General features: G+C 39.0%; 1 protein-coding gene across 7 annotated transcripts in view; it reads right to left on the bottom strand.

Annotated features, from left to right (window-relative positions):
- Positions 1 to 27,440, bottom strand: part of LOC128689190 (eukaryotic translation initiation factor 4E transporter-like) — a 317,681-nt gene that overhangs the window by 280,766 nt on the left and 9,475 nt on the right. For all 7 annotated transcript variants that reach the window (XM_070087137.1, XM_070087142.1, XM_070087138.1 and 4 more), the window contains exons 3-4: positions 21,024 to 21,179; positions 15,324 to 15,433 (exon numbers count right to left, since the gene is read on the bottom strand). In XM_070087137.1, the coding sequence (XP_069943238.1) occupies positions 15,324 to 15,433; positions 21,024 to 21,179 (266 nt within the window). The remainder of the gene's footprint in view (positions 1 to 15,323; positions 15,434 to 21,023; positions 21,180 to 27,440) is intronic.

Here is a 27,440-nt window from a genome sequence, read left to right as displayed (position 1 = left end):
TGTCTGGACTTTTTGGATTATCCTAGGTAATTTACACTATGTATAACTGTATTTATGTGTACCTGTGAGATAGAGACAGACATGAGAGAGAGAGAGCCAAAGCAAATTAGCCAGCCAACTGGCCATCCAACCAGTTGGCCTGTCAAACACGTATTACACGTGTTCCAGAATTGTTTCTATTTACGTAGGGCATACGTTATAGAACATTCTGGCAGAATGACACTACTAGTGGTATCAAAATTGAAAGGGTGTTACACACCGGTTATTATCGAGGTTTTTTATATTTCCTCTCTCCTGCAAGTGGAGGCATATCTGAAGCTTGCTCGTAACTCAGATTTTGGCTCGCAACTCAAAGCAAAAAATCAACCGAGCGACAGCGTGCATCTCAGAAAACTTGTAAGTTGGGGCACTCATAAGTCAAGGTACCACTGTACAGTGTATTCATTAATTACCTTAAAATATTTGTAGTCTTAATGTAGGGTGAGAGGTGAGTTTTATATGTAGAAGTCAGGTTTGGGAAGTATGGTAGCCAGCCAAGGCAGCCCGCCCCACCCCACCCACACGTAATGTAAACAATCCAGGTGAACACGTCTGGTTTTCCTTCATATACATTTGTATTATACCATAATACAAACTTTATATTGTGTACAAGTTGTAGCACATTGATACAGTAGAATAAATAAAGATCACACTCCAAGTCTCACGTAGATCTATTTTTTTTTACATGCTTTCAAATGGGAAAAATAAAGGTCGGAGCGCTACGCACGTGAACGTAGATCTACGTTTGGACAGTTTAAGGGTTAAGGAAAGAAGCCAGCTTCAAAACATCTAAGTACAGGATGAAGCATCAAGTGCTGACAATATAGCTGTAGAAAATTACCCACGTGAACTAGCTGGGATAATAGAATATGGTGGATATACTAAACAGATTTTTTTTAACCCTTTCAGGGTTGACAAGCCCTCTCCCAAACTTGTTCTCAGGGTCGAAAAATATTCGAAAAAAACATAATTTCTCATGAAATGATAGTTTTTCCTTTTTTGAGAGCATTATAGGCCAAAAAAAAAGTTTTTTTGCGATTAATACTTACAGAGATATGGAGGCGTGAAGTTGACAAAAATTGAACTGTATACGGCAACATCGCCGACTGCCGGTCACCCGATAATAGTTTTTGTTTTTTTCTTTCTTCTTTCATTTTTTAATATTTTTTCAAGTAACTTCTATGGCCTCTGGGACCAATATAAAGACTATCTGGTATATATTCACTCATTGTATACTGCACAATAGCAGCACAAACTCTGCTGTCGTTATACTGTTTACAAAACAGGTTTACACAAACCAATAATAAAAAATGTTGTTTATTACTGTTTTTCTATCATATATATACACACACAGTCACTGGACAGGTTCCTATAACTACAAGAGGTTCTGAAAGCTTGTAGTTGTGTGGGAGTGGACTTGTAAATAGCATGCTGAGTCACTGGTGTGTCTTGTGTCACAATGATGCATCATACCACCACTCACTAACCTCACTGCTTTCCACAACACATTCCTTCCTCCCCACAAACCTACCTTCCTTCTTTCCCTCATTTCTTTCCACCTACCTACCCTCCTTCCTTCCTTACTTCTTCCTTCCTTTTTTTCTTCATTCAGGTAATTTTATGGCCTGTGAGACCAATATAAGGTATACTGAATATATATTCACTCGTATGCTACACAATAACCGCACAGTCATTATATTGTTTACAAAACATGTTTACACAAACCAACAATAAAAAATGTTGTTTATTACTATTTTTCTATCACATATATACGCATATAAAGTCACTGGACACTTCCCAGAACTGGCGTAATTAGTGTCACAATGACAAATGCCACCACCACTCACCACCCTCACTGCCTGTCAACTTCCTCCCCAACCCACATGGAAATAAGTCACTGTCTGAATTTCTTGGGTTATCCTAGGTTGATGGTCTGCTTACTTCCTTCCCTCCTTCCTTCCTTCCTTCCTTCCTTCCCTCCTTCCTTCCTTCCCTCCTACCTTCCCTCCTTCCTTCCCTCCCTCCTTCCTTCCTTCCTTCCTTCCCTCCCTCCTTCCTTCCCTCCCTCCCTCCTTCCTTCCCTCCCTCCTTCCTTCCTTCCCTCCTTCCTTCCCTCCTTCCTTCCCTCCCTCCTTCCTTCCCTCCTTCCTTCCTTCCCTCCTTCCTTCCCTCCTTCCTTCCTTCCCTCCTTCCTTCCTTCCTTCCCTCCTTCCTTCCTTCCCTCCTTCCTCTCATCTCTTCCTTTCTTCCTCCCTCCCTTCCTTCAGGTTTCCTGGACATTGCTTTCGGTCACAAACTCCTCAAAACCATGAAATTCATCTTCACTGACACTTCCATCAGTGTTTGAACTGTCACTTGGGAACAAAAGAGCCCCAATTAGCCTAGGAGTGAGAAGTTTCTTAGTGCCAGACATGGTGAACAAGGTGTAATAAAATGGCTTTTCCACAATGCACCACTAAGTCAATGATTTTTTTTGTACCACACAAACTGACCATGGAGATTCATTCTCTCACATCTAGGCATACCAGCTGTTTCCTGCTTAATTTAAGGCCGCTAGAATTTACGCATACTAGTACGGCACCAACCCTGGCGCATAAGCCGTACTAGTATGGCACCAACCCTGAAAGGGTTAATGTGGGTAAAACTGCATTATTTTGGGAGATGATGCTCTTTAAGACATTTAACACTAAAGAAGAGAAGTCAATGCCTGGTTTGAAAGCTGAAGACAAAAAAAAAAATTGGTGGTATAAAAAATAATAGTTTTTACATTTTTTTTTTTTCAACAAGTCGGCCATCTCCCACGGAGGCAATGTGACCCAAAAAAGAAGGAAAATCCCCAAAAAGAAAATACTTTCATCATCATTCAATACTTTCACCTCACTCACACGTAATCACTGTTTTTGCAGAGGTGCTCAGAATACAACAGTTTAGAAGCATATACGTATAAAGATACACAACATATCCTTCCAAACTGCCAATAATGTTAAGCACAAATAATGCTAAGGGCTAATACTACTCATCACTCGCTATAAGCTAAAGATGAAAATATTTTGACCTAAATACCAAATACCAAATACCTACAAAAACCTCTCACAGTGATAAACATCTACAGAGTTCCACAATCAAACATTAGCCAATTTAGTCAAAACCTAGGAAGTATGATAACTGATGCACGCATGAACAAAGATCACTTACTACTCTCAGGTGACTTCAATGTAAATCTCCTGCAAGACCAGGACCCACACGTTACTGAATTCACAAACACAATGAGTAACTGCATGTTGCTACCAACAGTAACAAAACCTACAAGAGTAACAGAGACTAGTGTTTCCCTACTTGACCACATCTGGACCAACACCATATCCCCTTTAAAATCAGGCATAATTCCAGATAATACCACAGACCACTACCCTACTTTCCTCATAACAACTCTTGGTAAAATACCCCAAGACACTACTAAAGTCACCTTCAGACTTCACAATGAGGCAGCCATTAATAACTTCACAACAGCAGTAACAAACATTGACTGGCACACTGAGCTAGAAATCTATACAGATATTGACGAATGTTTTAATAATTTTCTAAAAAAGACCCAATACCTTTATAACAAGCACTGCCCTAAAAAAACTAAACAGATGACAGCTAGGAGACTGAACAGTCCCTGGCTAACACCCAGCATTCTCAAATCCATAAATACAAAACACCGATATGAAAAACAGTACAGAATGGGTCACATAACCAGAGAACAAACAAAACGTTACTCGTCAATCCTAACCAGCCTGATAAGAAGGGCAAAAAAATTGTATTATGAGAACAGATTATCCAACTTACGAGGTGATATAAAAAAGACCTGGAAGACCCTATCAGAAATTCTGGGAACAAAAAAGATATCACGACATAGCGAAATAAAATTAGCAAAATCAGATGAACACCAACTCCCACCAACAGAAACAGCAAACAGACTCAATGATTTCTTCTCCACTATAGGTCAAAACCTTGCCAATAAAATCCCAAGCTCAGATACCCCACCAAATGACTACCTCACTGGCAACTACCCGAACACACTGTTCCTAGCTCCGACTAACCCATACGAAGTCTCCCTTATTATCAACGCACTGAAAAACAAGGCAGGAGATTTAAATACCTTACCACCCTTTATATACAAAAAAGCATCACAAGTACTATCACCAATCATTGCAACACTCTTTAACAAATCCATTGAATCCTCCACCTTCCCTACAGTTCTCAAAATAGCAAGGGTCACCCCGATCCATAAAGGAGGAGACCAAACAGAGTTGAATAGCTATAGGCCAATATCCAATTTACACCCTCTCTCAAAAATCTTCGAAAAATTAATTCATAAACGAATCTACTCCTACCTCATCTCCCAAAACATTCTCAACCCCTGCCAATTTGGATTCAGGCCTAATAAAAATACTAATGATGCTATTATACACATGCTAGAACATATATACACTGCAATAGAGAAAAAAGAAGTCCCACTGGGGATCTTCATTGACTTACGTAAAGCTTTTGATACAGTTGACCATGACTTGCTCCACGTAAAATTGTCACACTATGGTATTAGAGGGCACTCCCTCAACTACCTCAAGTCTTACCTCAGCAACAGAAGCCAATATGTGTACGCAAATGGGGCAAGCTCTTCCGCACAACCAATTACAGTTGGTGTCCCACAGGGAAGTGTCCTTGGCCCTCTTCTCTTTCTCCTATACATAAATGACCTACCAAATGCTTCACAATTACTCAAACCCACACTTTTTGCAGATGACACTACATATGTCTTCTCTCACCCGAGCCCAGTCACGCTAGCCAATACTGTAAACACCGAATTACAGAAAATATCTACCTGGATGAGGACTAACAAACTTACACTAAACATTGACAAAACCTACTTCATTCAGTTTGGTAACAGAGCTACAGATGTACCTCTTAACATAACAATAAACGGATCACCTATCACAAAGCTAACAGAGGGAAAATTCCTAGGAATCCACCTCGATAATAGACTCAAATTTCATACACATATACAACAAATTTCTAAGAAAATCTTCAAGACTGTAGGCATACTATCAAAGATACGGTGCTATGTTCCACAGTCAGCCCTCCTGGCCCTTTATCACTCTCTTATTTACCCCTATCTCACCTATGGAATTTGTGCATGGGGCTCAACAACAATTAACGATCTCAGACCACTAATTACCCAACAAAAGGCTGCAGTTAGAATGATAACAAATTCTCACTACAGGCAACACACTCCACCAATATTCAAAACACTCAACCTACTCACCATACAAAACATCCATACTTATTATTGCACCTATTACATACATAGAACACTTAACTCTGATATTAACCCTCCCCTCACACATCTCCTTGCCAACCTCAACAGAACACATGACCATAACACAAGGCACAGATCACTCTTTGATGTTCCTCGTGTCCATCTCACGCTATGCAAAAACTCAATGCACATAAAAGGCCCTAAAATCTGGAATTCATTACCTGTAAATATAAAAGAAACACTACCTGTTTATAAATTCAAGTCTTTTCTCAAAGATCACTTACTCACTCAAAACCAAATAAATACTGAATAACTGAACCTTATAAATTGTATATCCTATATGTTACTCACAATTATATCACACAAATGTTAAACCTAGGACCCAATCTAACTTTATTATTTTTTTAAATACACTACCTAACAGAATACTCCATTCGACTGAATGTACAGCAATGCAAGCAACCATATGACCTGTCTTTGTAATACTCATTTGTGCTTTATAGTTATCTGTTTACAATAATGTTTTATCACCGATTTCATCATTGCTTAGTTAATCTTAAGTTAATTTTAAGCCAGCCCGTAATGCTATGCATATAAGTGGCTTTGGCATGCTGCTTTTACCTGTATTTTTTGTACCTCTGTTTGTATGCTTAAAATTACTGTTTGTATGCTTAAGTAATGAGTGTACTCTATGCGTATTTTACCATTTTATTGGTTTTCAGGCTTAGTTCATTTGTTCGTGTATGACAGTGTAAATGTGTCGTCAGGCATTGATACGCACTTAAAAGTGAAAACAAGGGCGATTCACTTTAAAGCGATTTTCGTTTTGCGGCAGTAGTTTGGAACCTAACCTGCCATATTATCAGGGCCCTCCTCCAGTTACATGAATGGAACTATGCCTCAAATTCAGAGGTCTCTATCATATATTTTTGAAATTTCAAGCAGTAGCAGAACATGCAGTCTATCAAATCTTCTATTTTTTACTTCATCCCTCACTCCATACATAATCTTAATTAGGTTTGTAATTAAAGAACAAAAAGGCACAATACTTTGACTGGAACAACACACAAATAACCTGCACAGAGGAGAGAGGAGCTTATGATGACATTTCAGTCCAACTTGGACCATTTACGAAGTCACATTGAAAATGTTTCAAGTTGGATTGAAATGTCGTCATAAGCTCTTCCCTACTATGTGTGGGTTATTTGTGTATAGGTTTGTAATTACCTATTTAAGTTTTTGGGTCATGAGCTCTAGCTCAGTTCCAGCAAGTGCATAATCAGTAATTTAAGGCATTCCCAGTAGTTCAAATACTCTATAAGCTCTGATCTCTCTCTCCTGCCTTGAATGGAGCAGCCCATAATGAACAGTGCTCTAAGCCAGAAAACAAGAGAGGTTTGAAGAGTGTCACCAATAGCATTATTGCCCTATTTTTAAGGAGGCGACAAACCTTCTTCTTGATAAAAAAAAATTGAAATTGAAAAATTATGGAAAACAACGTTTTCTTACCATAAAATAGCGCTTAATTCTGGCAACACGTTGATAGAATCAGCTTGTTTCTATCATATTTCTAAGTATGTTTTTCCACAAATGTAATTTTTTTTGTTCTTGCTGTCAGCATGAGGATATGTTGGTCATTAGTTTTTTTTTTTTTTTACTCCAAAAATTATGGTATTTTTTATTGTTTCATTCTAAATACTCTACATGGCAACTCTTGTGAGGACTAAGAGTGAAAAGAGCAGTGAGGCTGTCCCTCAGCAGCATGCAGGCTGTCAACAAGGACAGAGGGGTGCAACACGCTCAGATATGGCAGGCCATAACCAAAGAGTTTTTCGTAATCCATAATTAGGAATAACTCGGGAATAAATTATTGGCACTGTTTTCCCTCTCATTCAAAGAGTATTTATAGGAGCATCATGACTTTTTCACACGTTATTAAGGAATGATGGTTCTATTGAATTACAAAGAAGGTTTGCGATATGTTTTACTGCTTTGTTTTCATTGAATTTTTACTCCCAAAAGAGTTCTTAAAAAACAAAAAATTTAACATTTTGTATAATGCAATCTATTGACATCTCCCTCAAATGTCTGTGTAATTAGATTACCTAACTTGTTATCTTTCAACTGATGTCAACTAGAACATTGTAAGTCTTACCAATTTTGTAGAAGGATAGATTTGAGCTCTATAGAACAGGGTACTATTTATTTTCTTTCCAACTAAGGAAAAAAGTCATTAAAAACACAGTGTCTAGGTTCCAAATGCTGTTTAATTCACAGTAAAAATTCCATTGAAATGGGAACAAAAGAAAAAAAAAGATGACTTGGCTCGTCACCCTCTTAACCCTTAAACGGTAATAATCTTTTTTTTTTTATATATTGAAAAAAAGAGCACATTTTTTTGAGTATTTTAGAATAAAAAAATTTTTAGTGTCAGTACTTACCGAGATATGAAGCCAAGAAGTTGGCATTGGATGCTCATGTGACAGCAACATCGAGTCCTGCTGCTTGCAGAAGTGTTGCTGATACACCTTTTTTTCTATTTCTATTCTATTTTTCTATTCCTATTCTAGTTCGTCATTTTATAACCAATCTTCGTTCTGACACTAGTACAGTGGACCCCCGCATACCGTTGGCCTTACATAACGTTAAATCCGCATACCGATACATTTTATCGCTAAGATTTTGCCTCGCATACCGCTAAAAAACCCGCTCAACGCTGTTCGTCCGAGACGCGTCCAATGTGCGGCCTTAGCCAGCCTCACATGTTCCGCCGGTGGCATTGTTTGCCAGCCAGCTTCCGCGGTAACATCCAAGCATACAATCGGAGCATTTCGTATTATTACAGTGTTTTTGGTGATTTTATCTGCAAAATAAGTGACCATGGGCCCCAAGAAATCTTCTAGTGCCAACCCTACAGGAATAAGGGTGAGAATTACTATAGAGATGAAGAAAGAGATCATTGATAAGTATGAAAGTGGAGTGCGTGTCTCCGAGCTGGCCAGGTTGTATAATGAACCCCAGTCAACCATCGCTACTATTGTGGGCAACAAAACGGCAATCAAGGAAGCTGTTCTTGCCAAAGGTTCAACTGTGTTTTCGAAACAGAGATCGCAAGTGATGGAAGATGATGAGACACTTATTGGTGTGGATAAATGAAAAACAGATAGCAGGAGATAGCATCTCTCAAGTGATCATAAGTGAAAAGGCTAGGAAGTTGCATCAGGATTTAATTAAAAAAATGCCTGCAACTAGTGATGATGTGAGTGAATTTAAGGCCAGCAAAGGTTGGTTTGAGAGATTTAAGAAGTGTAGTGCCATACATAGTGTGATAAGGCATGGTGAGGCTGCCAGTTCGGACCACAAGCAGCTGAAAAATATGTGCAGGAATTCAAGGAGTACATAGACAGTGAAGGACTGAAACCTGAACAAGTGTTTAATTGTGATGAAACAGGCCTGTTTTGGAAGAAAATGCCAAGCAGGACCTACATTACTCAGGAGGAAAAGGCACTCCCAGGACATAAGCCTATGAAAGACAGGCTTACTCTGTTGATGTGTTCCAATGCTAGTGGTGATTGCAAAGTGAAGCCTTTATTAGTGTATCACTCAGAAACTCCCAGAGCGTTCAGGCAAAAGAATATCCTTAAGGCTAATTTGTGTGTGCTGTGGAGGGCAAACAGTAAGGCATGGGTCACTAGGGACTTTTTCTATGACTGGTTACACCATGCATTTGCCCCCAATGTGAAAGATTACCTAATTGAAAAGAAATTAGACCTTAAGTGCCTCCTGGTGTTAGACAATGCCCCTGGTCATCCTACAGACGTGGCAGAGCGACTTTATGGGGACATGAGGTTCATTAAAGTGAAGTTTTTGCCTCCTAATACCACTCCTCTCCTGCAGCCCATGGACCAGCAGGTTATTGCAAACTTCAAAAAACTGTACAGTGGACCCCCGGTTAACGATATTTTTTCACTCCAAAAGTATGTTCAGGTGCCAGTACTGACCTAATTTGTTCCCATAAGTAATATTGTGAAGTAGATTAGTCCATTTCAGACCCCCAAACATACACGTACAAACGCACTTACATAAATACATTTACATAATTGGTCGCATTCGGAGGTGATTATTATGCGGGGGTCCACTGTACACAAAAGCTCTGTTTGAAAGGTGCTTTTTAGTGACCTCAGAAACTCAACTGACTAAGAGAGTTTTGGAGAGATCACTTTAATATCCTCAACTGTGTAAACCTTATAGGAAAGGCTTGGGAGGGAGTGACTAAGAGGACCTTGAACTCTGCTTGGAAGAAACTGTGGCCAGAATGTGTAGACCAAAGGGATTTTGAAGGGTTTCAGGCTAACCCTGAGAGGAGTATGCCAGTTGAGGAATCCATTGTGGCATTGGGAAAGTCCTTGGGGTTGGACGTTAGTGGGGATGATGTGGAAGAGTTGGTGGAGGAGGACAATGAAGAACTAACCACTGATGAGCTGCTAGATCAACTTCAACAGCAAGAGGCCAGACCTGAGGAAACTGGTTCGGAGGAGGGGAGAGAGAAATTGAAAAAGTTGTCTACTACAAAGATTAAGGAAATCTGTGCAATGTGGCTGAAAGTACAAACCTTTATGGATGAAAATCACCCTCACACAGCTATTGCAAGCCGTGCTGGTGACAATTACACTGACAATGTTGTGAAACACCTTAGGGAAGTCATAAAGGAACGAGAGGTACAGGCCACTATGGACAGATATGTTGTGCGACAGAAGTCCAGTGACTCTGAAGCTGGTTCTAGTGGCATTAAAAGAAGAAGGGAAGTAACCCCAGAAAAGGACTTGACACCTCAAGTCTTAATGGAAGGGGATTCCCCTTCTAATTATAGGCTTCGTCCTGCGTGCACTCAGAATCTGCAGCAACGAGTTCCTTGAGGAAGAATGCACTATAATTGAACAAATATTTTCTAAACTCCACTATCCTCGTCACTTCATCAGAGACTGCAGACGGCGGGCATTAAACATCTTCAACACACCCAGAGAAGACACTGCCGAGAAGAGATATAGTCCTTCCCACCAACTCCATTGCCAAACATGTTTCCAACATCTTTGCCAAAACATCATTCCAAGTATCTACCTCCACAACCACGACCATCAAGGACATCACCAGTAGTAGACAGGACAAGCCTCCATCCTCTGCAGGGGTATACATAATCCCTTGTAATGACTGCAACAAGTTATACGTGGGCGAAACATCAAGGGACCTCCAAACACGTATTTCAGAACACCAATACGCAAGCAGGTCTGACGACACAAGGAATGCCTGCGTACAACACCGTAATTCACACAACCACTTGATAAACTACAGAAACTCAAGACTTATCGCCACAGAAGACAACACTCAATACCGAAGAATCCTGGAATCATCACTTATTTCTATATCCGACAACTTCAACCAGAATAGTGGCTTCTATAACATAGCTGAACCACTTGCCAAGAAACTTCTTCATCGCTATCCCACATAAGAACACTGTAGAAGGTCTGCTCACAAACTTATCCAATCTCCTTTCCAAGCTACCCAAGTTTTTAGACTCTATAACCCCACTCGGTACATCATCAGATGCAGCATTCTTCACCTGACCTCAGCATTCTGAACCGGACTATAAATACTCGCGTTCCTTCCACCCCAGGTAGTTCTGTTTGTGACTTGAAAAAGCCCACTGTGTGGGCGAAACGTAGTCAATAAAGGATCACACTATACTGCATTTGTGTTTATATTTCCATTGTGTCGGTATTTTATACCATTTATTTCCAGAGGGAGGAGGAGGAAAGGGAGGAGGAGGAGGAGAGGGAGGAGAGGGAGGAGAGGGAGGAGGAGGAGAGGGAGGAGGAGGAGGAGTGGGAGGAGGAGGAGGAGAGGGAGGAGGAGGAGAGGGAGGAGGGAGGAGGGGGAGGAGGGAGGAGGGGGAGGAGGGAGGAGGGGGAGGAGGGAGGAGGAGGAGGGAGGGAGGAGGGAGGAGGGAGAAGGAGGGAGGAGGGAGAAGGAGGGAGGAGGGAGGAGGAGGGAGTGGAGGAGGGAGGAGGAGGAGGAGGGAGTGGAGGAGGGAGGAGGAGGAGGAGGGAGGAGGAGGAGGAGGAGGGAGGAGGAGTAGGAGGGTGGAGGAGTAGGAGGGAGGAGGAGTAGGAGGGAGGAGGAGTAGGAGGGAGGAGGAGTAGGAGGGAGGAGGAGTAGGAGGGAGGAGGAGTAGGAGGGAGGAGGAGTAGGAGGGAGGAGGAGTAGGAGGGAGAAGGAGTAGGAGGGAGAAGGAGTAGGAGGGAGGAGGAGTAGGAGGGAGGAGGAGTAGGAGGGAGGAGGAGTAGGAGGGAGGAGGAGTAGGAGGGAGGAGGAGTAGGAGGGAGGAGGAGTAGGAGGGAGGAGGAGTAGGAGGGAGGAGGAGTAGGAGGGAGGAGGAGTAGGAGGGAGGAGGAGTAGGAGGGAGGAGGAGTAGGAGGGAGGAGGAGTAGGAGGGAGGAGGAGTAGGAGGGAGGAGGAGTAGGAGGGAGGAGGAGTAGGAGGGAGGAGGAGTAGGAGGGAGGAGGAGTAGGAGGGAGGAGGAGTAGGAGGGAGGAGTAGGAGGGAGGAGGAGGAGGGAGGAGATTATAGCTGACATTTTTAGAAGTCACCTTGAAGAGCATTATTTGATTAATGAATCACAGCATGGGCTCATGAGAGGTTCCTGCCTGACAAATTTACTGACGTTCTTCAATAGAACATTTGAGGCAGTGGACAGTGATAAAGAATATGATATTGTTTATTTGGATTTTAGTAAAGCCTTCGATAGAGTACCTCACGAGAGACTCTTAAGAAAAGTGGCAGCTCATGGTATAGGAGGTAAAGTTCCAGCATGGATAGAGACATGGCTTACCAATAGAAAGCAGAAAGTTTCCAATAACAGGGTGAAATCTGAATGGGGATTAGTCACTAGTGGCATTCCACAATGATCAGTTTTAGTCCCTCTCTTGTTCATAATTTACACTAATGACCTTGATGAAGGGATTACGAGTGACATGAGTAAATTTGCTGATGATATAAAGATAGGCCGTATAATTCATTCTGAGGAGGATAGCAATGAACTCCAGGATGATTTGGACAAATTAATGTCTTGGTCTGAAAAATGGCAGATGAAGTTCACTGTGGATAACTGTAAGGTACTAGTCCTTGGTAATGAAAATAACCCTCGAAGCTATAAACTAGGTGAAGTAGAGCTTGATCATACAGAATGTGAGAAAGACTTGGGTGTCATGGTAAGCAGAAATCTAAAGTCAAGCCAGCAGTGCCTTAGTGTGCACAACAAGGCTAACAGATTACTAGGATTTATCTCTAGAAGTATAAGTAACAGAAGTCCAAAAGTTATTTTACAGCTCTCTACCTCACTAGTGAGGGCTCATTTGGATTATGCCACTCAGTTTTGGTCTCCTTACTACAGGATGGATATAGACTCATTGGAGAACATACAGAGAAGAATGACTAAAATGATTTACTGTGTAAGGAATCTCCCATATGAAGATAGACTTAAAGCCTTAAATCTCCACTCCCTGGAGAGACGTAGCATGAGGGGAGATATCACTGAGGTGTATAAGTGGATGACAGATATAAACAAAGGATATACTAACCTTTAAACGGTCCAAATATATATGTACATTCTCTCACGTAGCACCCCAAACGTATATATACGTTTCATTTTTCATTTATTCAACATTGGCACGATAGGCCTGAGTCGCCAAGACATGAGAGAATGGGTGTGCGCACTCTGTGTGCCATATGAAAAAAATTGGGGATGCCTGGGTACCACATGCTCTTTTTTCCTATAAAAAAAACGATTGTTTTTTTTTTCTCAAAATATTCGGGGCGCTGCACAGGTGAACGTATATATACGTTTGGACCATTTAAGGGTTAATAAAGTACTGAGGGTGTTGAACCAGGTAAGAACCAGAAATAATGGATTTAAGTTGGAAAAATTTAATTTAGAAAGGACACAGGTAAGTACTGGTTTTTAACAGAGTTGTAGATGCGTGGAACAATCTTCCCAGTAGCGTGATCAAAGCTAAGACCTTGGGTAGCTTTAAAGAGAGACTGGACAAATATATGAGTGGGAGGGGCTGGGTTCGATTGGTGTCATTGGGTACGGGAGTAAATTCTTGGGTAGCTTTGGGTAGAGGTCGTTTTGATAAGGACCTGCCTTGCATGGGCCAGTAGGCCTTCTGCAGTGTTCCTCCATTCTTATGTTCTTATGTAAGAGAAGGAAATTGCTGTATGGAGTATATCAAGGAGACGAGATGCTTTTTAACGATAGTTTTGGAGAGACTGGCAAACAGAAGACCTTTAGAGACTTCAGGCAGTTTTTTTTTTTTTCAGATTTTAGGGCCTTTTATGTGCATTAAGATTTTATACAGGTCAAGTCAGACACACAGGATATCAAAAAGGCTTTTGTGTCCTGCATTATATCTTTAGTTCTTTGTCAGCTATCAAAGAAGAGTTTCAGAGGATGGTTTATATTGTAATTTATTTTCTTGTACATACAGTATTTAGTAAGCACAATAGAATGAATGCATACTATGTATACTGACCAAGTTTTAACTTTTGAAGAGTGATGGGTATGTGCTGTCTAGCCCTGGACTGGATAAGCATTCATACAGTGACTTTTTGACGAGTTATTATTGGTTTTAGGCCATATGATGGAGTAGATCCCCAGTACACAGTGGAACCGACCAATTAGAAAAAATGCATTTAACCTTGTATTCAGAAATAAGAATCTGGTACTGAACAGTGCCAAACTTAACACACTGAACCTGAGCAGCCAAACACTGACGTGGGTGTATTCAACAAATTTAATTTTAATAATAAATACATTAACTGGGACCAGATAGCCCATGAAACGTGCTGAGAAAAAAGTACGAGTAACATGGATTTATAACAGTGCCTAGAGAGGATGAGCTCACTGAATTTATAGGAATATTCCAGTCATGTGCTGTATGAATTCAGTCAGTAACCTAAATTATTGGGAAAACCTAAAGCACCATGAAGGGTAATCCCTGGAACATAACCAAGATAGATTCACTAATTTACACCTGAAAGACTCTAGGACTGACCCAAATCAGCACACCAAAATCACTCCCTACCAAAGCCAAGAGGCTCACAGTAGTGCAAAATATCCCAATGAAAAAAGAGGAGTGCCTTGAGCATATTAAAAGGTAATTCAATAAGTACAGAAAAAGACTTTTCAATACCCACCCCTTCAAACAGAAGGAAAATTGACAACAATTACCTGTCAGTTCGTAATCAGTCAGGCTTTGGTACCTACTTTGGACTGCTTGTAGTTAACATCAACAAGCCCTGGTTTAAGACCAGGCTACTGGGACAGTGATCCCCCCAGAACTGTCCACAGGCACACTACATGTCTATAGGTGAACCATGAATGAATTTAACTTGTAAAACACCCATTTAACTGCTTACAAAGCAAGGGTTGACTATAAATGAAGAAAGGGAATTAGACTGGCATTATATCAAACAAGAGAACACGAGTTTCAAAATGGTCACCATTTGTGTCGATTACTGGGTGCAGTATCACTTCACTCTTAGTCTTCCTCACACTAATTCACTCACCTTGAATTTCTATATTTTCTCACTGTTTGTCAAAACCATGCAACACAGATTGTGCATTACCATTAGTACCACAATTAATACTAAAATTCTTTAAAGCATCTACTCTTATTTGGAAGTAACCACACAATTTTCTTAAGTATTTAAACCACATCAGAGACCAAACCTTTAAAAAGTTCTCACTAACGAAGAATTATAAGTAACAGAGATGTGTGTGTGTTACACAGCTTTTTTTTAAGCAACATTACAAATATCTTTTTTGATGCCACATAAGTGTAGCAATAAATTTAAAAATCATAAACTTTGTTTAGAAATAAACCATACAGCAAGCTTATTTTGCTATTCTTGCAATTAAACTTACCATCTCTATCCTTTTTTGAGCGGCGCCGTTCTCTCTTACTTTGTGGTTTAGACATATTTCCTTCTTCTGGGATGTCATCAAAGCCAACTAGCTCAATGTATTCATTCTGGCTGTAAAAGATGGATTTTATGTTAATTAAAGCAAGGCAGGCAATTGCTTAGAATTTCTGTTAAATTACATTAGGGCAATCAAGAAGTCAATCTTAGTACACACTGATGAAGATATTTTCCTAGGTTAATTTTTTTTAACTAGGCAGGATCACCCAAAGAAGGAAACATCATTTATTCATTCAATAGCTGTCTTGCCAGAAGTACATCAACATCACAATTCAACTTTCTCTCCAAACTGCCACATTTCCACCCATTCCTCAAAGTGCAGACACTACTTTCCCATTCTAAAACTAGTCCAACTAACCAGTTTTCCCTAAAGAAGAAACCACTGATTTTCATTCAGTATAACCTTAGCTTGACTCGAGTTCTGGAGGTGGGAAGTATAGTGCCTACTAAATATTCTTAACCCTTTCGGTGTCGGTCCCATTATATAATGGCTTTGAAGCCAGTGTTGGGCCCATAATAAAACACCATGAGCTCAGCTCACTCAGATAAGCTATGAGTGGTAAATTTGGAACTAGGTACGAGAGAGAATATATATATATGAATATATATATATATATATATATATATATATATATATATATATATATATATATATATATATATATATATATATATATATATATATATATATATATATATATATATATATATATATATTTAGGTAAAGAGAGTGGTGAGAGAGTGCAAAAGGAGAGCAGATGATAGAGTGGGAGAGGCACTGTCAAGAAATTTTAATGAAAATAAGAAAAAATTTTGGAGTGAGTTAAACAAGTTAAGAAAGCCTAGGGAAAATATGGATTTGTCAGTTAAAAACAGAGTAGGGGAGTTAGTAGATGGGGAGATGGAGGTATTGGGTAGATGGCGAGAATATTTTGAGGAACTTTTAAATGTTAAGGAAGAAACAGAGGCAGTAATTTCATGCACTGGTCAGGGAGGTATACCATCTTTTAGGAGTGAAGAAGAGCAGAATGTAAGTGTGGGGGAGGTACGTGAGGCATTACGTAAAATGAAAGGGGGTAAAGCAGCTGGAACTGATGGGATCATGACAGAAATGTTAAAAGCAGGGGGGGATATAGTGTTGGAGTGGTTGGTACTTTTGTTTAATAAATGTATGAAAGAGGGGAAGGTACCTAGGGATTGGCAGAGAGCATGTATAGTCCCTTTATATAAAGGGAAAGGGGACAAAAGAGACTGTAAAAATTATAGAGGAATAAGCTTACTGAGTATACCAGGAAAAGTGTACGGTAGGGTTATAATTGAAAGAATTAGAGGTAAGACAGAATGTAGGATTGCGGATGAGCAAGGAGGTTTTAGAGTGGGTAGGGGATGTGTAGATCAGGTGTTTACATTGAAGCATATATGTGAACAGTATTTAGATAAAGATAGGGAAGTTTTTATTGCATTTATGGATTTAGAAAAGGCATATGATAGAGTGGATAGAGGAGCAATGTGGCAGATGTTGCAAGTATATGGAATAGGTGGTAAGTTATTAAATGCTGTAAAGAGTTTTTATGAGGATAGTGAGGCTCAGGTTAGGGTGTGTAGAAGAGAGGGAGACTACTTCCCGGTAAAAGTAGGTCTTAGACAGGGATGTGTAATGTCACCATGGTTGTTTAATATATTTATAGATGGGGTTGTAAAGGAAGTAAATGCTAGGGTGTTTGGGAGAGGGGTGGGATTAAATTATGGGGAATCAAATTCAAAATGGGAATTGACACAGTTACTTTTTGCTGATGATACTGTGCTTATGGGAGATTCTAAAGAAAAATTGCAAAGGTTAGTGGATGAGTTTGGGAATGTGTGTAAAGGTAGAAAGTTGAAAGTGAACATAGAAAAGAGTAAGGTGATGAGGGTGTCAAATGATTTAGATAAAGAAAAATTGGATATCAAATTGGGGAGGAGGAGTATGGAAGAAGTGAATGTTTTCAGATACTTGGGAGTTGACGTGTCGGCGGATGGATTTATGAAGGATGAGGTTAATCATAGAATTGATGAGGGAAAAAAGGTGAGTGGTGCGTTGAGGTATATGTGGAGTCAAAAAACGTTATCTATGGAGGCAAAGAAGGGAATGTATGAAAGTATAGTAGTACCAACACTCTTATATGGGTGTGAAGCTTGGGTGGTAAATGCAGCAGCGAGGAGACGGTTGGAGGCAGCGGAGATGTCCTGTTTAAGGGCAATGTGTGGTGTAAATATTATGCAGAAAATTCGGAGTGTGGAAATTAGGAGAAGGTGTGGAGTTAATAAAAGTATTAGTCAGAGGGCAGAAGAGGGGTTGTTGAGGTGGTTTGGTCATTTAGAGAGAATGGATCACAGTAGAATGACATGGAAAGCATATAAATCTATAGGGGAAGGAAGGCGGGGTAGGGGTCGTCCTCGAAAGGGTTGGAGAGAGGGGGTAAAGGAGGTTTTGTGGGTAAGGGGCTTGGACTTCCAGCAAGCGTGCGTGAGCGTGTTAGATAGGAGTGAATGGAGACGAATGGTACTTGGGACCTGACGATCTGTTGGAGTGTGAGCAGGGTAATATTTAGTGAAGGGATTCAGGGAAACCGGTTATTTTCATATAGTCGGACTTGAGTCCTGGAAATGGGAAGTACAATGCCTGCACTTTAAAGGAGGGGTTTGGGATATTGGCAGTTTGGAGGGATATGTTGTGTATCTTTATATGTTTATGCTTCTAGACTGTTGTATTCTGAGCACCTCTGCAAAAACAGTGATAATGTGCGAGTGTGGTGAAAGTGTTGAATGATGATGAAAGTATTTTCTTTTTGGGGATTTTCTTTCTTTTTTGGGTCACCCTGCCTCGGTGGGAGACGGCCGACTTGTTGAAAAAAAAAAAAAAAAAAAAAAAAAAAAATATATATATATATATATATATATATATATATATATATATATATATATATATATATATATATATATATATATATATATATATATATATATATATATATATATATATATATATATATATATATATATATATATATATATATATATATATATATATATATATATATATATATATATATATATATATATTATAAAATTGGGGCCCTGATATTATACTCTAAATTGTAAACAGTACAGGTCTCCCTCAACATTCACGGGCTTCACTCATTCGCGAATTCCCAACCGCCAAATTCCCAGCCGCCAAATTCCCAGCCACCAAATTCCCAGCCGCCAAATCATATTTAAGTTTCCCGCCACCTGCGAGTCCCTACTACGCTCCCTCCGACCCCCGCAACTGGCAGCCAGCCCTCCCACCACTCAGTGTGGTGAGTGTTTTGTTTGTTCATTATTTGCTATTAAACTACAGTATAAATAATGTAAACACATTCATGACTGCATATTGAAATGGCTATTCGGACAGGTATTGGACGGTGACATGTGTTTACTCTTGAACACTGCAAAGAATTAAACATTTCTGCTACAGTTAACAACAACAACAACAACAATAACAACAACAACAAAACAAAACAACAAAAACAACAAAAACAACAACAAAAACAACAACAACAAACAACAACAACAAACAACAACAACAAATATGATATAATTGAAGAAGGAAATTGTACAAAAATACGAGGGAGTGGTTGACACATCGTCAGTGTGACTTTGTTTATGCTGGAGTGAACATTAGTCTCCCTGCTCTTCCAAACATTTCACAATAATTCGTTGTGTTTGGTGCTTGTAGATTGAGTGTGACTGGAGTGGTAGAGGCAGTGATTGAGGCAATGGTATTTAATAACATACATGTTAATAATAATACATGTTATTAATAATATGTACTATTATTATTTATAACATACATGTTATTAAATACATACATGCTAATAATAATACATGTTATTAATAATAACATGTACTATTATTATTTATAACATATGTTATTAAATACCACTGCCTCAACCGCTGAATTATTGTGAAATGTTTGGAAGAGCAGGGAGACTAATGTTCACTCCAGCATAAACAAAGTCACACTGACGATGTGTCAACCACTTCCTCATATTTTTGTACAATTTCCTTATTCAATTATATCGTATTTATTATTATTATTATTATTATTATTACTATTGTTATTATTAGCAATAGCAGAAATGTTTAATTCTTTGCAGTGTTCAAGAGTAAACACATGATGTCACCGTCTAATACCTTTCCTAATAGCCATTCCAATATGCAGTCATGAATGGGTTTACATTATTTATTCTGTAGTTTAATAGCAAATAATGAACAAACAAAACACTCACCACACCGAGTGGTGGGAGGGCTGGCTGCCAGTTGCGGGGGTCGGAGGGAGCGTAGTAGGGAGTCGCAGTGCTGGAGGCATTGGTGGAGTCTGTGGTATTTAATAACATACATGTTATTAACATACATGTTATTAAATAACACACGTTATTAAAGCATAACATGTATATATTTAGTACAATTTACAACGTTTTCATGTATTTTATGATTATTCATGGTTCAACAGGTTAAGGAAGCAGTATTGTAATATATTTCCCTACAATATATTGGGGCACCAAACATTCACGGTTTTTCAACATTCGCAAATGTTGAGGGAGACCTGTATAGTTTATTATATTATTTCAGGTCACTTTTTATATTTCATCTTTATATATGCTTCTAAGCTGTTGTATCTGGGCACTTCTGCAAAAACGTGATAATGTATGAGTGAGGTGAAAGTGTTGAATGATGATGAAAGTATTTTCATTTTAGGGATTTTCTTTCTTTTTGGGTCACCCTGCCTAGGTGGGAGACAGCCGACTTGTTGAAAAAAAAAATCTACAAGCACAGTACAGCGCTTTGTCTGAATTTTTTGGGTTATCCTAGGTAATTTACAGTATGTATAATTGTATTTATGTGTACCTGTGAGACAGACAGAGAGAAATAGAGATAAATACAGACAGACAGATAGAAACTGCCAATCAGCAAGCCACCCAGCCTGCCGAACACCGTATTACATGTTCTTGTATTGTTTCTCTTTACTTAGGGCATAGGTTATAGGATGTTCTGACACGATGACATGACCACTGATATCAAAATTGAAAGGATGTTGCACAAATGTTGCACACGGGTTATTATCGAGGTTTTTTTATATTTCCTTGATCACTTGTGGCCACATCCACCTCAAAACCACTAAACTCGTGGTCAACATCACTTTCCTCTTAAAAGGGGAGTGTTAATACGACATGACATCAGTGACTCCCTGCTGTTTGCCATGCTGGTTTGCTCTAGCTGGCGCTCAATTGAACTGGTGCTCCCACAAGGCACTAAGTGGTCCCAGATGTTTTTAATACTGTGCACACAGTGTTAAGACCCATTCTATGCTGACAAGGTATCTCAGGCCAATCGTGCCAAATTTGGAGGCAGGAAAAATAAAACATTGATCTACGTTTGGAGTGCTAGCAGTAACAACGTAGATCTACGTATGGACAGTAAGGGGTTAAGAATCTGATTTTTTCCTCTGCAGAATTCTTGGACAACTGCAGGATACTTCAGTTTTAACAGCAAGTGATAACTATGCAGAATTTCAATATATACAGTATGGTACTCAAATTGTGCTAATATTTATTTTGTATACCTGGTGGGTCCTCCTGTGAACCATTCAGGTTGTTCCTCTTCCTCACTGCGTGAAGACATGCGCCGCCTTTCTTGATAACGACGATCCCTCTCTCTCCGATCAGAACGTTTGTCAGTGTTTTCTTCTTCTTCAAAGAAGCGACGTCTGCTTTCATATCTGTAAATAGTTTATAAATATAAATAAAAAACTACTGTTTCATTAAACATACTGTATTTCCTGACATAAAATCATAAAAAGATCCTCACAACAATTAACCCTTTCAGGGTCCATCCCGTAGATCTACGGCTAAACGTTCAGGGTCCAAACCGTAGATCTACGTCATGAGCTCAGCTCACTCTGATAAACTGTGAGTGGCACATTTGGGCCTAGATATGAGAGAATACATGTATATGGTATGTGTGCACCACATAAAACAAATCCTGCAGCACTCTGTGTATAATGAGAGAAAAAAACTGAGACCATGATTTTCGATTAAAACAGCGACTTTGCAGTGTTTTTTCGTATGTTTTTTATAGTTGTATTTGCGATTTCTTGGTCTCATTTGATAGAATGGAAGACATATTACTGAAATAGAGATGATTTTGATTGGTTTTAGCACTGGAAACCGCTTGAAACTGAGCTCAAAGTAGCAGAAATGTTAAATTTTTGCCGATGTTCAAGAGTAAACAAATGACCTCACACGTCTAATACACGCCAGCTGGTGGGTCTAATATACATTCACAAATGTGGTGATGATATTTATACAATTATTACAATATTGCATAACAGTGAATCTTCTATTTTTTGGTGTGAATAAACATTCATTATGTGAATAAAAAATCAAAATGGAATTTATTTGTAAAGCCTCAAAACGTAACTAATGAACAGAGGAAATGTTAGTTTAGTGCCAGGAATACCTACATTTTTTATTCTGGACCTTATTTTAAAATTGGAATATTTTGAACTTTGTGTTAAATTGGCCAAATTACCAACTTCCGATCACTTTATTTTGTAGTTGAAACAGTTGACTTGGCGATTTCTTGTGCTCAATCGATAGAATAGATGTAATACTAGTGAAATAGATAAGAATTTGGTCAACTGGAATAATGTAATTGGCCTAAAATGGGAGTCAAAGTCGGCAAAATCGCTGATTCGTAAATATCGCTGACACATCAAAATTCGCGAGAGCATAATTTTGTCAGTTTTCCGTCAAATTTCGTACTTTTTGTTTTATTACGTTCACAAAAAGATTCTCTACCATTTCGTAAGAAAAAATAACAAATTTTTTTTTTTAAATTCTTGGACACTGGGACACCACTTCAGATTTTGGCCTTGGACCCTGAAGGGGTTAACAATTTTAACAAGAATAAAAACCTAGTATAAAAGATGCATTCCTGAAAAATTGATCACTAAAATAAATTCCATATAGGAATACACCAAACTGTCCAATATACCACACAGATACAGGTTAACCCTTTCACTGTCCAGACCAACGAAAATGATACTGCTCTCACTGTACACTTTTAAAAAAATTCTTCTGAAATGGAAAATCTTTTTCTGAAGGTTAATTAAACAGGCACAAAATAAGCAGTCTAGGTGCAATTTATGAACTAGCAATTTCTCCCACTTTGAGTTCTATTTTATGCTAATTCCTTTGCTCCCTGCAACCAAATTCTTAACTACAGTAGACCGTCATTTAGCATGAGTTTATTTGGTATGATCTGGGTATAACACAAATTGAAGAATTGTGGCACAATTTTATGTAACACGTCGCAAAATTAATTTAACACGATTCAGTTTGCGGGAAGGAAATAAAAACTTCCCTTTTCCTCAAAGCGGCCGCTTTGTTATGGATCACTCGTACTTCATACATGTCTAGTCCAACTTCTCTGCTACAAGCTTGTGATTGTGAATTGTGTTTTTATCTTTTAATTACTATATCTTGTATCTGCCAAGCAATCATGACACCCAGTAGGCATACCAGTGTTGTTCAAAGTGGCAAGAAAAGGTATAAACATTTAAGTCTTAGAATTTATGAAATAAACAAAGACATTAGTCAAGACATAACCTGTGGCCATAATGAAGTGTTACTTTGAACACACAAAAAGAGGTAAACATAAGTTTGTGTGACTTACTGAACGACTTGACTGACTGAATGACAAAGTTAGACACTCCAGTACAACCATCAACTACAGTACCAAAACCTCTGCCATCCACTTCAGACCAATAGGGCCACAGCATAACTCTCCACTCTCTTCATCACCCACAAACGCCAGCACCCACAATTTAATGTAAGAATTACTATTATTTTTATTACATTCGTAGTCTTAAGCAGTAAAAACAACACAATATATCACAACAATGGGGGGGGGGTCTCAGAAACGTAACCCTATTTTTCCCACAAGTTCTTCAGTTTATCTAACATGGTTTTAGATTGAGACACTTATGCAGCATATGGGAATCTTTATTCAGGAAACGTTTCGCCACACAGTGGCTTCATCAGTCCAATACAAAGAGGAAGGCGTAAGGAGAGGAGGAGTATGAGGTAATCAGTCCCTCAGCCTGGAGTTGATGGACTGAACACATCGACTCCAGGCTGAGGGACTGATTACCTCATACTACTCCTCTCCTTACGCCTTCCTCTTTGTATTGGACTGATGAAGCCACTGTGTGGCGAAACGTTTCCTGAATAAAGATTCCCATATGCTGCATAAGTGTCTCAATCTTCAACTTGTCGGTTTTTCAAACCATTCATCACAACATGGTTTTAACTAACATGCCATTTTCAGGAACGCAACTACCATGTTAAATGATGGTCTACTGTATTTCGCTAGTATGGCTTTCATTCTATCAACTGAGCACAAGAAACCCCTTGTTCAATTATTTCAACTAACTTATAAAGTATACAGAAGTCAGTAATTTTGGCAATTTTACACAAATTTAAAAAAAAGAATACCAAATGAAAATGGTCTGAAATAAACAATGTAGACATTCCTGGCATTAAAACATTTCCTCTGTTCATTAATGTCCCCAGGTCTCACCTATATTTCACTTTCCTTCCATTTTGAATTCTTAGTCATAAATGGATTTACTCTATGGGATACTAATATATAACCGCTATTAACTGATCAACGTTTATGGTGTCCCAATATAGCCACGTGTCGCTTAACGATGGGGATACTTCCGAGACATGTGTCATTAAGCAATTTCATTGTGCAAATGGCAGAGATGTATGAGGCTGCTGCCGACGTAGCACTGCATACTGTTTTACAGTATGCAGTGTTTCAATTCTAGAATACACTCTAGAATAACGATAAAAAGTACAGTACAGTGGAACCTCTTTTTTTTTTCTAGCTCAATTTAGGACTTTTAACCTCTTCACAATTTTTGGTGTGGCACCATACCACTGTTAACCCTTTCAGGGTTTCGGACGTACTAGTACGTCTTACGCACCAGGGTTTTTGGCATACTAGTATGCCTAAATTCTAGCGCCCTCAAATCTAGTGAAAGCTGGTAGGCCTACATATGAAAGAATGGGCCTATGTGGTCAGTGTGTGCAGCATAAAAAAAATCCTGCAGCATACAGTGCATAGTAAGAAAAAAAAAACTGTGTTTTTGGATTAAAACAGCAACTTTGCACTGTATTTTCATATGGTATTTATTGTTGTATTCTAGTTTTCCTGGTCTCATTTTATAGAATGGAAGACATATTACAGAAATTGAGATGATTTTGACTAGTTTTAAAATGAAAAGTACCTTGAAATTGAGCTCAAAGTAGCAGAAATGTTCGATTTTTACCAAAGTTCAAAAGTACACAAATCATGCTACACGTCCAATACATGTCAACTGGCGAGTCTAATATTTTTTCACAAGTGTGCAGATATTATTTATACCATTTCTACACTAATGCAGTAGTCTGCATAACAGTAAATCTTCTATTTTTTGTAAGAATAAAAATTCAAAGTGGAAAGCAAAAGAATGTAAGAGGGGCATGGGGACATGACTAATGAACAGAGGAAATGTTATTTTAGTGTCAGGAATGTCTTTCTTGTTTATTCTGGACCCAATTCGGAAATTGGCATCTTTTGAAATTTGTGTGAAATTGGCAAAATTGCTAAATTCTGACCACTTTATTGGATAGTTGAAATCGGTAAATGGGTGGTTTCTTGTACTCATTCGATAGAAAAAATGGAGTTCTAGCGAAATAGTTATGATTTTTGTCGACTAGTACACTGGAATTGGCTGAAAATAGTGCTCAAAGTGGGAAAAATTGCCGATGCGTAAACATCGTCGAGACCGCTAACTTCGCAAGAGCATAATTCCCTAAGTTTTCCATCAAATTTCATACTTTTGGTGTCATTATGATAGGGAAAAGATTCTCTATCTTTTCATAAGAATTTTTTTTTTTTTTTAATTTGGCAACCCTGAGAACAAGTCTCGGAGTGGGCATGGCGACCATGAAAGGGTTAAGCACTACAGCCTCTCCTTACTTAATGATGGAGTTCCATTCCTAAGACTACATCGGTAAACGAATTCATCGCTAAGTGCGAAGCATACTAGTATAATGGTAGTGGGTTGTGCCTACCTTTTTTGATATTGTTTTAATGTCACCTTTGCATCATTTATAACATTTCTGCTATATTTTTAACAGTATATTTTTACAGTATACAGCAATGTACTGTATACTGTAATACAGGTCTCCCTCGACATTCGCGTTTTCAACTTTCGCGGGCTTCACACATTCGCGAATTCCCAACCGCCAAACTCCCAGCTGCCAAATTCCCAGCCGCCAAATCATATTTAAGTTTCCCACCACCTGGGAGTCCCTACTACCCTCCCTCCGACCCCCACAACTGGCAGCCAGCCCTCCCACCATTGTGTGCCGAGTGTTTTGTTTATCATTTGTTATTAAACTACAGTATAAATAATGTAAACCCTTTCATGACTGCATATTGGAATGGCTATTTGGACAGGTATTGGATGGTGACATCATGTGTTTACTCTTGAACACAGCAAAGAATTGCACATTTCTGCTACTGCTAATAATAACAATAGTAATACAGTGGACCCCCGCATAACGATTACCTCCGAATGTGACCAATTATGTAAGTGTATTTATGTAAGTGCGTTTGTACGTGTATGTTTGGGGGTCTGAAATGGACTAATCTACTTCACAATATTTCTTATGGGAACAAATTCGGTCAGTACTGGCACCTGAACATACTTCTGGAGTGAAAAAATATCGTTAACCGGGGGTCCACTGTAATAGTAATACCTAGGTAGTAGGCTGGTAAACAGCAACCGCCCAGGGAGGTACTACCGTCTTGCCAAGTGAGTGTACAACGAAAACCTGTAATTGTTTTATATGATGGTAGGATTGCTGGTGTCTTTTGTCTGTCTCATAAACATGCAAGATTTCAGGTATGTCTTGTTACTTCTACTTGCACTTAGGTCACACTACACATACATGTACAAGCATATATATAGTATATAGCTCAGATACCCCACCAAATGACTACCTCACTGGCAACTACCCGAACACACTGTTCCTAGCTCCGACTAACCCATACGAAGTCTCCCTTATTATCAACGCACTAAAAAACAAGGCAGGAGATTTAAATACCTACCACCCTTTATATACAAAAAACAGTCACAAGTGCTATCACCAATCATTGCAACACTCTTTAACAAATCCACTGAATCCTCCACCTTCCCTACAGTTCTCAAAATAGCAAGGGTCACCCCGATCCATAAAGGAGGAGACCAAACAGAGTTGAATAACTATAGGCCAATATCCAACTTCTCTCAAAAATCTTCGAAAAATTAATTCATAAACGAATCTACTCCTACCTCATCTTCCAAAACATACTCAACCCCTGCCAATTTGGATTCAGGCCTAATAAAAATACTAGTGATGCTATTATACACATGCTAGAACGTATATACACTGCAATAGAGAAAAAAAAAAGTCCCACTGGGGATCTTCATTGACTTACGTAAAGCTTTTGATACAGTTGACCATGACTTGCTCCACATAAAATTGTCACACTATGGTATAAGAGGGCACTCCCTCAACTACCTCAAGTCATACCTCAGCAACAGAAGCCAGTATGTGTACGCAAATGGGGCAAACTCTTCCGCACAACCAATTACAGTTGGTGTCCCACAGGGAAGTGTCCTTGGCCCTCTTCTCTTTCTCCTATACATAAATGACCTACCAAATGCTTCGCGATTACTCAAACCCACACTATTTGCAGATGACACTACATACTTCTTCTCTCACCCGAGCCCAGTCACGCTAGCCAATACTGTAAATACCGAATTACAGAAAATATCTACCTGGATGAGGACTAACAAACTTACACTAAACATTGACAAAACCTACTTCATTCAGTTTGGTAACAGAGCTACAGATGTCCCTCTTAACATAATGATAAA

The sequence above is a fragment of the Cherax quadricarinatus genome, chromosome 21 (genome assembly GCF_038502225.1).
Source record: "Cherax quadricarinatus isolate ZL_2023a chromosome 21, ASM3850222v1, whole genome shotgun sequence".
Classification (NCBI taxonomy): Eukaryota; Metazoa; Arthropoda; class Malacostraca; order Decapoda; family Parastacidae; genus Cherax; species Cherax quadricarinatus.
The sequence above is the reverse complement of the archived record's forward strand: the minus strand, read 5'-3'. Positions and strand labels throughout refer to the sequence as shown.